The sequence below is a fragment of the Perca fluviatilis genome, chromosome 22 (assembly GCF_010015445.1).
Source record: "Perca fluviatilis chromosome 22, GENO_Pfluv_1.0, whole genome shotgun sequence".
Lineage (NCBI taxonomy): Eukaryota > Metazoa > Chordata > Actinopteri > Perciformes > Percidae > Perca > Perca fluviatilis.
This window is the reverse complement of record NC_053133.1, coordinates 18,132,047-18,144,249: the sequence shown is the minus strand read 5'-3', so window position 1 is coordinate 18,144,249 and position 12,203 is coordinate 18,132,047. Positions and strand designations below refer to the sequence as shown.

At 39.2% G+C, this 12,203-nt stretch overlaps 2 protein-coding genes across 2 annotated transcripts in view; one reads left to right on the top strand and one right to left on the bottom strand.

Moving 5' to 3' along the window:
• Positions 1-1,179: 1,179 nt before the first annotated feature.
• nom1 (nucleolar protein with MIF4G domain 1) lies at positions 1,180-9,688 on the bottom strand. The gene is made up of 11 exons (XM_039790636.1): positions 8,756-9,688; positions 8,547-8,659; positions 7,521-7,716; positions 6,361-6,684; positions 6,110-6,220; positions 5,566-5,736; positions 4,086-4,207; positions 3,799-3,931; positions 2,705-2,836; positions 2,475-2,584; positions 1,180-1,822 (listed from the first exon to the last, which is right to left on the bottom strand). The coding sequence occupies exons 1-11, from the start codon at positions 9,686-9,688 to the stop codon at positions 1,645-1,647; spliced, it is 2,523 nt and encodes an 840-aa protein (XP_039646570.1). The 3' UTR covers positions 1,180-1,644.
• Positions 9,689-11,266: 1,578 nt separating this feature from the next.
• Positions 11,267-12,203, top strand: part of lmbr1 (limb development membrane protein 1) — a 34,738-nt gene continuing 33,801 nt past the window's right edge. The window contains exon 1 of the mRNA XM_039790302.1: positions 11,267-11,460. Within this exon, the coding sequence (XP_039646236.1) occupies positions 11,398-11,460 (63 nt within the window). The 5' untranslated portion in view covers positions 11,267-11,397. The remainder of the gene's footprint in view (positions 11,461-12,203) is intronic.

Below are 12,203 nucleotides of genomic sequence, written 5' to 3'. Positions count from 1 at the left end.
GATCTGTTGGTTATCTTCAGCTGTTTGTGTTAGCTTTAGCAGACTAAATCAAAGTTCAGCTGAGGGTCAAACCCAAACAGTGTACACCAGGTAAAGAGGATGGAAACCTTACTGGCTCACGGGTGCAGACAATGGCCAGTGTATGGACTGCACAGTGAGCCTATTGATCCACTATCTCCAGCTTTTAACTGACAAATTCTGAAGTTTCTCTCCCAGTAGTCTCCATCATTTCTCAACAAAAAAACACTGCTACTCAAGCCCAAAGTGTATTTGTCCTCATGTGTCTGTTTTTTGGGCATTTCTGCCTTTATTGGATAGGAAAGCTGAGATATGAAAGGGAGAGAGGGTGGGGGGGGGGTGAGGGGGGAGAGACATGCAGGAAAACCGTCACAGGTCGGACTCGAACCCTGGACCTTCTGCGTCGAGGATTAAACCTCTGCATATGTGCGCCTGCTCTACCAAGTGAGCTAACCGGCCACCTTATGTGTCCGTTTTTGTCATCAAAAACAAACACTGCATCTTAAATGTAATTAAAACAACTCTCCCGTCAACATGAGCTTACAGTGCGCTTTGTGGACTAGTGAAGGACATTTCCTCTCGTTGACCTGGGTGGCCCATTCCTGACCTCAGGCCACGCTCCAGCCTCAGATTGATTCGGGCCGCACCAATGGAGCTAATTAATAGAAGCAAGTATCAAATGTAACAGAATGACTCTGCTATGCTAACCACGCGGGCAGTAACTGATGTCAGCGAGCAAACAGAATAAGCTAGACTCGAAGCCCCTGGGTCATTTCATCAGGGTGTGTAAACACAGAATGGACGACACCACCGTCGCTCTCTACTCTCACTGCTCTTGTTAATGTCACACTCACAGCAAGCCAAGTGGAAATATCAACAGAAAAGGATAACAACATACAAATATTCACTAATCAGTTGCGTTTAAGGCTGAGAAAGACTTTATTATAATGTGCTTTATTTTGTGCAAGTGTAAATAGACTCAGTAAATCCCAGAAGAATGGTTCCAGGTGTATGAACCCAACAATATTAACTCTTGCTGTACACTGCCTCCATGAGGGCGGCCTCAAAAAAAAAAAAAAAAATGTATGGCATAGAAGAAGAAGAAATGAGAGTGGTTTTAAGAGAAAATTGCTTCTTTCTCTCCACAAAAGGAGTCAAAGATTTTGGCAAAACGTCTGTGATTTATTGAGGCTTTTATGACAGATGTTGAACAAATTGTTACACTCCAAATATACTGTACAAGCACCGTTATGGACAATGTATTTAGGAATTGAAATATATAAAATATCCAATGTATTGCTAGTCAAATTGTCATGAAGCAAAATCTAGTTATTAATAGTAGAATAAAAAGCTAAACCAATAAATAATACTGGTGTGTCTCTAAGGCATCAGTATCTTCCAGATTTAAAAATCTTCATGGTAACAATTATGTAAACGACTCCCCAAAGCAAAAACATTCATTTAATATTAAAAACATATTTTTATATTTATTCTTCTTTAAACTAAACTAGGTTTGAGTTTTTTGTGTAAGGAGACAATTTCTACTAACAAGCCTTTTACTGTTCCATAGTTGTGTTATGTACGTCTGTTGAGTTTCTGGTGTGTGTGGTTGTGTGTATATGTGTTTTACAGTTTGAGCTTGGCCTCTTTGGCCTCCATGGCTTTGGTGGCGACCTGGGCGCGTTCTGACAGCATTACTGCTTGCTCAGCTGGTCCCTGTGACTGGGCATTCTTCAGCAGGAAGTGGCTGATGAAAAGCTTCAAGCCCTCCCGCAGCATTCCTAGCTTGGGAATTCCTGAAATCCTGGTGGATGGGAAACAATGAGGGACATTGATGTTAGATGTTCACATGGTGCGAAGCAGTAGAGAGGAGTGGTTTTACAAGATGTGGGCTAATGGAGGTCAACATTGCAGAACAGGTAAAATAGACTTTTTAGCCATGCAAGCAGCTTGGATCCATAGATGGCAATTGTGGTCTCTCCACCATTTTGATCCAGACTGACATATCTCCACAACTATTGGATGGATTTCCATGAAGATTTGGACATTCATGGTCCCCAGAGGATGAAACCTAGTGACTATTCATCTGCTTTCATCAAGGGGCACCATGAGGTCAAACACTGTCCGTTTATAACCAAATACCTGCAAAACTAATGAAATTGCAATCAGTCTCAGCTGTATTTTTAGCAGTGTTGAGTGCTAATTACCAAATATTAGCATGCTAACACACTAAACTAAAATGATGAACTCATTCTTGCGAAACATCATTATGTAAGCATCGTCATGCTGATGTTAGCATTAAGCTCAAATTACTGCTGTGCAGCCTTGCAGAGTTGCTAGCATGGCTGACTTATTAGACTTAAAGTTTTGTTTTTCAGTGCGTCTTGTTTTGCATTAATTTACAAGTTTAAATCTCCAAACCTCTAAGAACTAAGTGTATGCAAAATGAAGCTCACCTTCCAAATATGCTGGCTAGGTCCTCAGGCTCCATGTCTTTTAGCAGTTTGGTGAGCACCTGACGCAAGAATCGCACGGTGGGCTTATCTAGCTCCCCGAACTCTATTACCTACACAGAAAAACACAGAGGTGACTGTCATGGACGTGTTTTAAGATTAAAACAAATTAACAGCAAATATATAAATGTAATATAGTAAAAGCTTCAACCTGCACAGGGCACGTCACTCACTTTGAGTATGGAGAGTGAGAGGCACTTCTTCTGAAGGAAGTGGGTAACCAGCTGAACCAGGTTGTTAAAAGTGCTGCTGGGAAGGTTGGACAGCTCCCTGAACTTGTCCCATAGGCTGAACTGGAAAGTCATCTTGGAGAATACAGGACATCAAATTGAAAGATTGTATAACTGAACTGAAAGATACACAGGTGATTCCCAAAAACAGTGGTGGAAACTATAAACAACAGACACTGGCTTCTCTGCAGAGGTAATCATCTAATCCAGATCCAGTTTTCATGTGAAAAGCAAACATTCCCACCAGCTCTGGTTCGAGCTCTTTGATGAAGACAATGGTCATCAGTCTCTGATATGGACCTGCGGCCTACATGGCTGCAAAACAGGAAGTGTGGTAGCACCCCCATTGTTTGTAGTCACAGTTTGAGTCAAATAATATCAGAGGTGAGAGGTGTGAGAGGCTCCCACACTGCAGAGGTGAAGTGCAGACCACACATGGGTCACATACAGTTTAGAGACTGGGTGGTCACACACATCCAGCAGGTAATTCAATTATCAATGCAACTCTTTATATCTGCTTATAATGGTGACGGACATCCAGCGGAACCGCCGACGGCACCAGAACAATCCCGTAAATGAAACGTCTTCTGTAAAGACTAAGCTTTTTATTACTCACCCATTTAAATTATATTAAGGCTTGAAGTTATGCTTAAGGGCGTGCCGATTTAAAAGACAGGTGGGCTGCCATCATAGGAGGTGAGCATAGACTGTAGGCTTTATTCGGCCCGCCTCAGCTCCATGCACGCTCCACCTCTTTGTCCATTTTTGGAGTTTAGGCGACGTCAGACACGTTTATTGCCCCTGAGATAACAATTTCATGTATTTACGTATCAAATAATTCTCTAGGAGAAAGCCTGTTAATGGCATGTACTAATCTGATTGTAGTTGTGGTGGTAGTTTATTTGAGGATGTTGTCGTTTGATGTGGTCTTGGAGATCTAAAATAGGGTCTGTTTGTCTGTAAGGTTCTGTGTAAGTGAGAGTAGTTTTATTTTCTGTTCTCAGTTGTCAAGGTGTGGGTTTTACCAGCTAGAGTACCTGGAAGCGGCGATCCTGGGAGCAGAATTTTTCTCCCAGTACAGCGTAATAGGCATTGAAGGTTTTCTCCTGCAGACAGCAGTCCATCAGAACATGAACAATCTCTCTCTCCTGCTTGTCCTTTAGGCCCATCCTTCACACAGAGCAAACAAAAGGCTTTAAAATACCTTACAGCTGGGCTACTTTGAAATGAAACCAGGCTTAAATAAGCAAGTCATATTTCTTTCTTTTTATCTGTGGTCAACCTACTTAACATAGACGCACTGTAGAGGTGAGTGATAACAGACCTGAGCAGTTTCTCAAAGGCATCCAGGTAATCTTCACTGGTCATTATCACACAGAAGATGTTTCTTCTGACCTCAGTGTTCATCCGCTGTTTCCTAGCCAGCTCTAAGACTTTGGCACTAAACTGAAAAAAGAAAAAAAAAACTGAGAAATGCTGCTAAGGCCAAATGCACTCATCAAAGTGCTGACATCACTGAATAATACTGACAAGATTTAATATTTAATACTAATAAATACAAAAGGGGTTTTCTGTAAACAAAAGACAGTACAAGCTTTTCAAATGTTAAATGTTGTCTAAACACAACCAACAGTACAGAACTTCAATTACAAGAAATGAAATTTGGCAACATTTTGATGCAAGTGGTGGTTATGATGGATAACTGATGTTAATTGCCAAAAATAAAGACTTTTAAGTCAAATAATAAAAATAAATGTTTTTTTTAAATAATTTTTTTTTGTGAAGATTATAAATTAGTTACACAAATTGAATTTACTGAATACAATACTGCAACACAGACAAAATGGTACATGATCAGTTGAATATCTGCTTCCCTACCATGGGAATGCTAAAACCATTTACATTAAAAGATGCCTAGCTCCCATGCAGATCTGTACTGGGCAGTCCCTCCAGAAAAACGCGATTATGCGATCGCATAATTCAATGCATAATCAGCCAAAGTCCGCATATTCATGCAGGGGCCGCATTTTTTCAAATATGCCGCACTTTCGCCGCATAAATTGCAGATTTCCGCGCAAAATATGCGGTGCTTGCATGATTTCATAATCCCTGCATTTTCGTTGCAAAAAAGTCACATATATCTTAGCAGAAAGTTGAAAAATTTTTGCGTTTACTTCACACAAGAGCAGCCATTTGCCCCTGTTGCCATGGGAACGTTATGAAGTGACGTAATTACGCAACGTGAACATCATCAAAAAAGCGGGTGTTGGAAGTTGAATTTGATGTACTTTGAGTCTCTTAAGTTGGTATCCAATAAGAAAGCTATCTTAATATCTGATGTCTACTCAAATTTCTTTGTGTAAGTGCTCCTGCTGTCTATATTATTAACGATTTTTGAAAGTCTGTCTCTTTTGTATCTTTTATTTCCCTCTGTTGAGACTATTACTTTTATTTTTACTTTAATATTATATTATTTGTATCTTATTTGTTTACTTATTGCAATGACTGAATATCCATAAACTATTTTTGGAAATTAAGTTTAAAAAAGCAGGGTGTTGGGGAATCACTTTTTCATCAAACCGCATTTTTTTGCAAGTTCCCGCAATTTTTGCGAGTTCCCGCAACTTCATCGCATAAAATTGCATAAATATCCCACATATTCCATCGCATTTTTTAAGAAAACGTGCCGCATAATCAAGGATTTTTGCCCACAACAATCACAAAAAAACTCAACGCATTTTTCTGGAAGGACTGACTGGGATGCCTACTGTACACATGTATCGTCTGTGGTTCCAGTACTCTACCTGTCCTTCAGCAGTGGTCTGTTTTGAGGTTGTGTTTCCTTGTTCGCCGATCATGGGCGCTCCGCTCCACGAGGAGCCGACGATCCACCAGCGGCCCACTTGCTCTGCTGCCAGGAGATTGTTCAGGGAGACCCTCAGTTTCATGTCACTGCCTCCTGCACGCCGCTGGATCTGAGTACCACATTTACACAGAATTAGCCATAACTGCACTTAGGAGGCAAACACTATTTGCAAAATATTAAAAGGACACCAAATTAGCAATCCTGAAATAGACAACTGTTAAAACAGCTATACTGATGGTCATGCTGAAAGCATCAGCTGCACTATGGAATTTGGGTCTGTAAAGGTGGAACTCTGGGGCCACCTGGTGGTACAAGTGGAAGCTTCTATGAAAATAACGTTGAAAAAATACAATTATCATGTTCAGTAATGAATAATACCAGTGCTTATAAGCTACACATTAAAAATCGATATTTATTTTCACAAATGTAGGAAAATGGGGTTATTTCAAACAAAATATGGTCATGTTGTAAAAGTCACCCACCAGAGTCCTCTGCAACTTCCTCAGTTTCTCCATAGGCTCAGGATCGTAGCCTGGGATCTTCCGCATATCATTGTTCTTCAAAGCCAGCATGGTTTCCAGCATGAAACGCACCTGAGAACACGTGTGCATATAAAGTAATGTTAGATAAGCTTCCAAAATTGATACCTAATTGGAAAATCAATTATGCAATGCTGTAGCTAGACATATGTTATTAAGAATGCCTAGTAAATGAGTAATTCTGTTTGCCCTACCCTTGTCTGATCCTGAAGCTTCGAGCCCATGAGACTGGCCTTACGTTGGCCTTCAGAGATAAGCTCCTTGAGAGCAAGAGCGTCGTCCTTCCTCAGGGCGAAACCGACATTCCTCAGCACTAACAAAACTAGTTCAATGTCCTTCTCTGTAAAAGCTCCGACCAAAAGTTTTAGGATGTCGAAGATGAGGACAGAATGCACCACCTGGAAGTTATAGAGGTGACTGACAATGGCGACCAAGTTGTCGCATTCCTTGCTTTCAGACGAGTTGTGGTACACCTCGTCAAACCTTCGCACGACTGTCTCCAGAAAATTGGCTCCCACCTGGAAAATTATCAAATTGAAATATTCAAATCTTCATTCATGTTATAACTGGATTATGTATGTTAATATCTATGGACGATGACATATGATAAATAATGGCTCAATATAACAGCATCACACAAAGCCCCAGTAGACAAGCCCCACGATTTCAAGTAGACAAGCCCCACGGTTTCAAGTCCAAACACCTTAAAATATAAATAATGATTGCACTGTAAAACTTCATAACACACAGGACTTCAAAAGTCAATGTTGAATCTATGTTCTAGGACTGTTGCTGAATCCCCACATTTCAGCAATAAAGTATAAAACATAATCATAAGTGATAGAAATGGTGGGTGATAGAAAACTACCATAATAAGTCAAAATGATTAAATGGTGCAAAATGTTTCTTAAATAATCTTAAAGATCCCTCAAACTGTGTTGAAAGCCAACTGTTGACTGCGGCTAATTTTACTGATGATCCGGTTTAATGTCATTTACAGGATGGAGAGTTAATATAACTGAGAGATAATCCTATTACACTTTAAGCAAAGGAAACCAAGGTGTTACATATCACTTTCCAATTCATTAAAAACACATTAGCTGACAGTGGAGATGTGCAAAAGCAGCAAAAAAGCCTCTAATGAATAATCTAAGAGTTCATGTCAGTTCTCAGGTCAGTGGTTACCATTTCTCCCACACAGGCTGGTATAACCAAAAGCTACCCGACTCCTGCTGTCACTCCAATCAGTGGATGAGACAGTGAACTGAAGGTCTCCAAATGGAAATGCCTCCAGAAAGTAAAACCTCCTTAATTAAGATTTATCCGAGAAAGAAGTAAAGTGGGCCGTGTTTACCTCTAACCCAACGGCGTAATGGAGGACGCTGACAAGCAGGACGTGCTCCATCAGTAGTCTGTCAGGCATCAGGGACGGGGTGACGCAGGCCGCTAGTAGCACCTCCGTTAGGGTATCATTCATGTCCTTCCTGCTGCAGCTCATGTACAGCTCCTCCAGCTGACCACTGATGGATGCCATGTTGGGCTCACTCAGCCTGAAGAAGTTAGAAAATGGATGAATTATCACTTTTAAAAAGAATTACACTGGTATACAGAGCCAACAAAAGACCCAGCTCAGAAGTCGGGCGTTATTGTGACTCCAACATTGGCCAGCAAGATTTCATACAGCCTATATTTTTCTTTTGTACAATCCATTCATATTTAAAGGCTAAATTCTGCTCTTCTCAAATGTGAGGACCTGCTTCTTTTATCCATCTTATATTATTGTAAAATGATTTGGACTGTCCGTCAGACAACAAACTAATTTTAAAGATGTCACCAATAGTTAATAGAAAATCAAACAAACTAAAAACTTGATGATGAAAATATTCTGGTTAATAATCAGGTTTTCAGAAAGACCTGACAGGGCACCCTAAAACCTAGAAAAAAAACTCTTAGTGGTTCATACAGTATATGTCCCAAAGTGCGTGATGCATAAGCGTCTTTCACTTCATGGAAAGAAAGGGGAAGAATTTTTTTAATTTTGACTTAATTTTTTTTTTAACAAAATTGTACAGAATTGTTAAAGCAAAGCTATGTAACTTCAGCTGTAAAAAAATGCTACAATTGTAAAGGCTAAAACATAGTGTAAAAGTGTTACAATTAGAGAAATGTATGAGCTGGCAAACTGACTTAGCAACATCATTTACACAGCAATATCTATCTAATGTTTGGAAATATTAGGTAACATGAGTCATCAGGGTGAAGCAACAAAACCCCCTGAGTGTGTTAAATTGAGCAATGGTGTGTTTTATTGTGTATGAATACAATGTTTGATTAGTAGGAGGGGGATTGTGCTACTGCTGTTCTGTGGTAAGACGGTTACCTGTTCACCAGACCTTTCACATTCCTCTTCAGTTTTTCGAGCTCAGCTTTGCGTTTATCATCTCCGTCGCCTCGCAATTGAGGCGGGACATATTTGCCTGCTGCAGAGATGACCTGGACATTGGAAGATGTATCTTACTATTAGATCCATTTTGCAGCATACAATGTGTCAATGCTATGACAATAATAAACAAAAAATTCTAAACTCACAGTTTCTGACTTTGAGCCTGATGCCGAAGTGTCTGCTTCTTCCACTATTTCTTCTTCATTTTCATCGTCTGAGTCAGCTGCATCACTCTCATCCAGCTCAGCCTCCATTTCCTCCTCCTCCTCAACCACTTCATCATCATCATCAACAACACTGGCCTCCTCGTCCACTCCATTTTCATCGTCACATGAGTCCATATATTCATCACTGCCCTCACTCGCCATCTCATCTCCAGGTTCCTCATCTGACAGCTGAGAGTCATTCTCATCAAGTTTTTTAAAGTTATCCTTAGCCATGTCCATGTCATCATCATCATCATACATCCCCACAGCCGATGAGCCAGAGTCAAGCATACCTAGGATGTAATCAAGTCCATCAGCCACAAAGGATTGAGGCAGACTTTTCTTGTTTTTTCTCTTGTTTAATCCCAGGTAGCGCTCTAATTTCTTTATTTCTCTGTCCTCGTCTTCATTTGCCTCCAGAAGTGCCTTTTTTCTTGATTCTTGAAGCTTATTAATCTTCTTGCCTTTCTTGGAAGATGATGGTGTTTTAGAGCTGTCTGATTTATCTGTAGGAGCACTACTAGACTGTGCTTTTGACACTTCTTTCTTTGTTTTCTTCTTCTTCTTCTTCTCCTCCTGTTGTTGCTGCTGCTGTTCATCAGCTGGTATTGCTGAGTTTTCGCCGTCATCCACTGGTAAACTGATGGGCTTCTTACCCTCATAATAACTTTTCATTTTGGCTTTTTTCATTTTTCGCTTTTCTTTGCGCAGCTCCTTTCTGCTTTTCTTTTTTACAAATCTCAAGCCATGGTCATTTTCCTCTTCTTCAGGGCCACTTTTGCTTTTAATAAACTCATCCACTGCCACCATGTACTTCTGTAACACAACATTTCCCTTCTTCTTTTTGCTGTTCTGCTTCCATTTGCCCTTCATCTCTACAAATTAAACTCCAGATATTGACGTTAACGTTAACCTGCTAACGTCACCTTTCTTTCAAAATGTAGGTAGCTAACTTACAACCGCTCAGTTTAACGTTAGCTAACACGCTAACGTTATGAACAACAGAGGGTTTAAAACAGCTTACAGACGTACCGGAAAAGCACAGGATGAAAACCGTTGCCTATTTTAAACAAATTAATACTTTAGACTGCACATGTATCTCCATGAGGACAATTTGTTTATATGACCCACGATGTGACCATTTCCCATTGCCATTTCCTTCCAGGGCACGCAAAGAACTGGCGCCTGGAGATGACGTACTTTATTTTGGGGCGTTTTTAAACACGGAGCGGTTATCCTTTGATGAAACTGTGCTGCATTCAGGTCGTATCGGAATATTCGGAAATATTAGTTCCAGACTGGGAAAATTCTGGAAAATTCAAGTAAATACCCCCTCAAGGCCTTCAAGTCGGAACAACAACTCGGAAAGTAGGCAAACATTTTCCTACATTTACTTTTCGTATTCTTTATTGCAAATACATTTCAATGACACATAATAACAGACATATATAGCAGGAGTTAAGTGATGAATAAATTATATTAAAAAAAAAGATAAAAAAAAAAAGATTCAGCAGTTCAGGCAATTAAAAATGTACATAGCATAGCTTTGGGGTTTGTAGAGTGCTAGATAGTCTTCATGTAGGCTATTGATGCATTTCATTCACAAAAACTTTAAGTAAAGGTGTTCTGTTACAGAATTTACTTTAGTGAATATGACATTTTGCTAAGATAATAAAAAAAATGATATAATGCTGTTCTAAAATGTAGAAATCATAAAAACTAAACACCACATCCTTGTACAGTAATTAAAACTGGACAGAAATGTTACAACTGATATATTGGGAAAAGTCTTTCCAAAAACAGTACTATATATATACAGTACTATATATATAATTTCATTTCTTAGTCTTTGCAACTTATGTTTTACTGGATAAGCACAGATGGAGAAGTTTAAAACAGGTTGGTTTGTGATCAAGTGTCTTGAAGATAAGGTCCAAACGTTTTTCCACAGACATCTGAGACAAATCTTCCCCAGTAATATTTTCTATATATTTTCTATATATATATATATATAAAAACATAATTATTATTATTATTATTATGGTGGCATTTAAAGACAACAGACAGGTAGGACAAGTGGTCCAGTGTTACCCTTAAATAACATTATCACAACTTTAGGAATGGCATTCATTTGCTACAATAGCAAACTCTTTTGGAGAACAGGGATGTTTTAAAAAAGACACAAATTCAGAATAATTCATTAGAAGACCTTCTGAGTTAAATTAGTTAGGTAAAGCATTAGAGCATATTTTAGTGGTTTTTGGGAATGTAGGCTATGGTGCTCCAATAATTCTGGGACAAACACTAACATCACTAATATAACGCTTGGAACTGGAAATAAACACTGGAAACAGCTATTGTTTAAACGATCCGAAAAAAACACACCGAAGTCGGAAGAACGACTTTCCAATATGCGAAATGGGACCATCCGAAGAACACGTGAATGCAGCACTCTTCGACTACCAGTCAGGGCAGTTATATTTCAGAGGGAGGAAGACACTGGAGTTGTTGCTGTTGGTGCCAGTTGTACGAGCTAGCATGTAGTGACCTGTAGCCTTTTTTTAGTATTTGCAATATGAAGAATGGAAGAAGACGATGTTACTATCAGAGAGCAGAATTTCCACAGCCAAGTTCGAGAATACATCGTAAGTAACGTTAACGTGCGGAGCGGCTAGTCAAGGCTAGCAGGCTAACAACGTCCTCTACTGCACAGTGACGTTAACGGTAGCTAACGTTAGCTTCACCTGTCACTTTGACACGGCAGAATATTAAGCTTGATAACAACAGTTCATGTTATGGTTCACCCAAAAATGATATTAGGACAGACTTGTAATAAATATGCCTACGGTTCACTAGGAAGATCTTTATGTGGGACATGGACAAAATGTCCCACAGTCCCAGTCTTTACTAATGCAGTAAGTGAGGACTGGGACATCTCACTAACGTTAATTCAGTGTCCCTGAACTAACGTTAGAGAGATTAAATCTTCATTTTTGTATGCCTTATTTATATTCCAATTTTCTAAACATTATACAGTGTAGTATGCGTGGTTCTCAGCGCAAAAAGTTTCACGTGTAAGAAAAGATTGATGTATGGTGCACTGGCTTAATTTAAGATCTTATTGTCTTATGAAAAACAACAACTGTTTAAAAAAAGAGTTAAAGATCTGTTTGTGAACCGTTATATTCAGGTATAATGCCATTCTAATTGGAAACATGTAGATTCAAAAGGCTTTGCTTGTTATGTGATTTAGTGAATACAAAGTTTTCATGTTATCCCATGGTGATTTAAGGTCTACACATTTTTTTGTAAAATGTCTTAATTAACTAATTTTAATTTGGCCTTGAACTTGAATTTGTATTTTAGGAAGAGAATCTTTTTAGTGGTA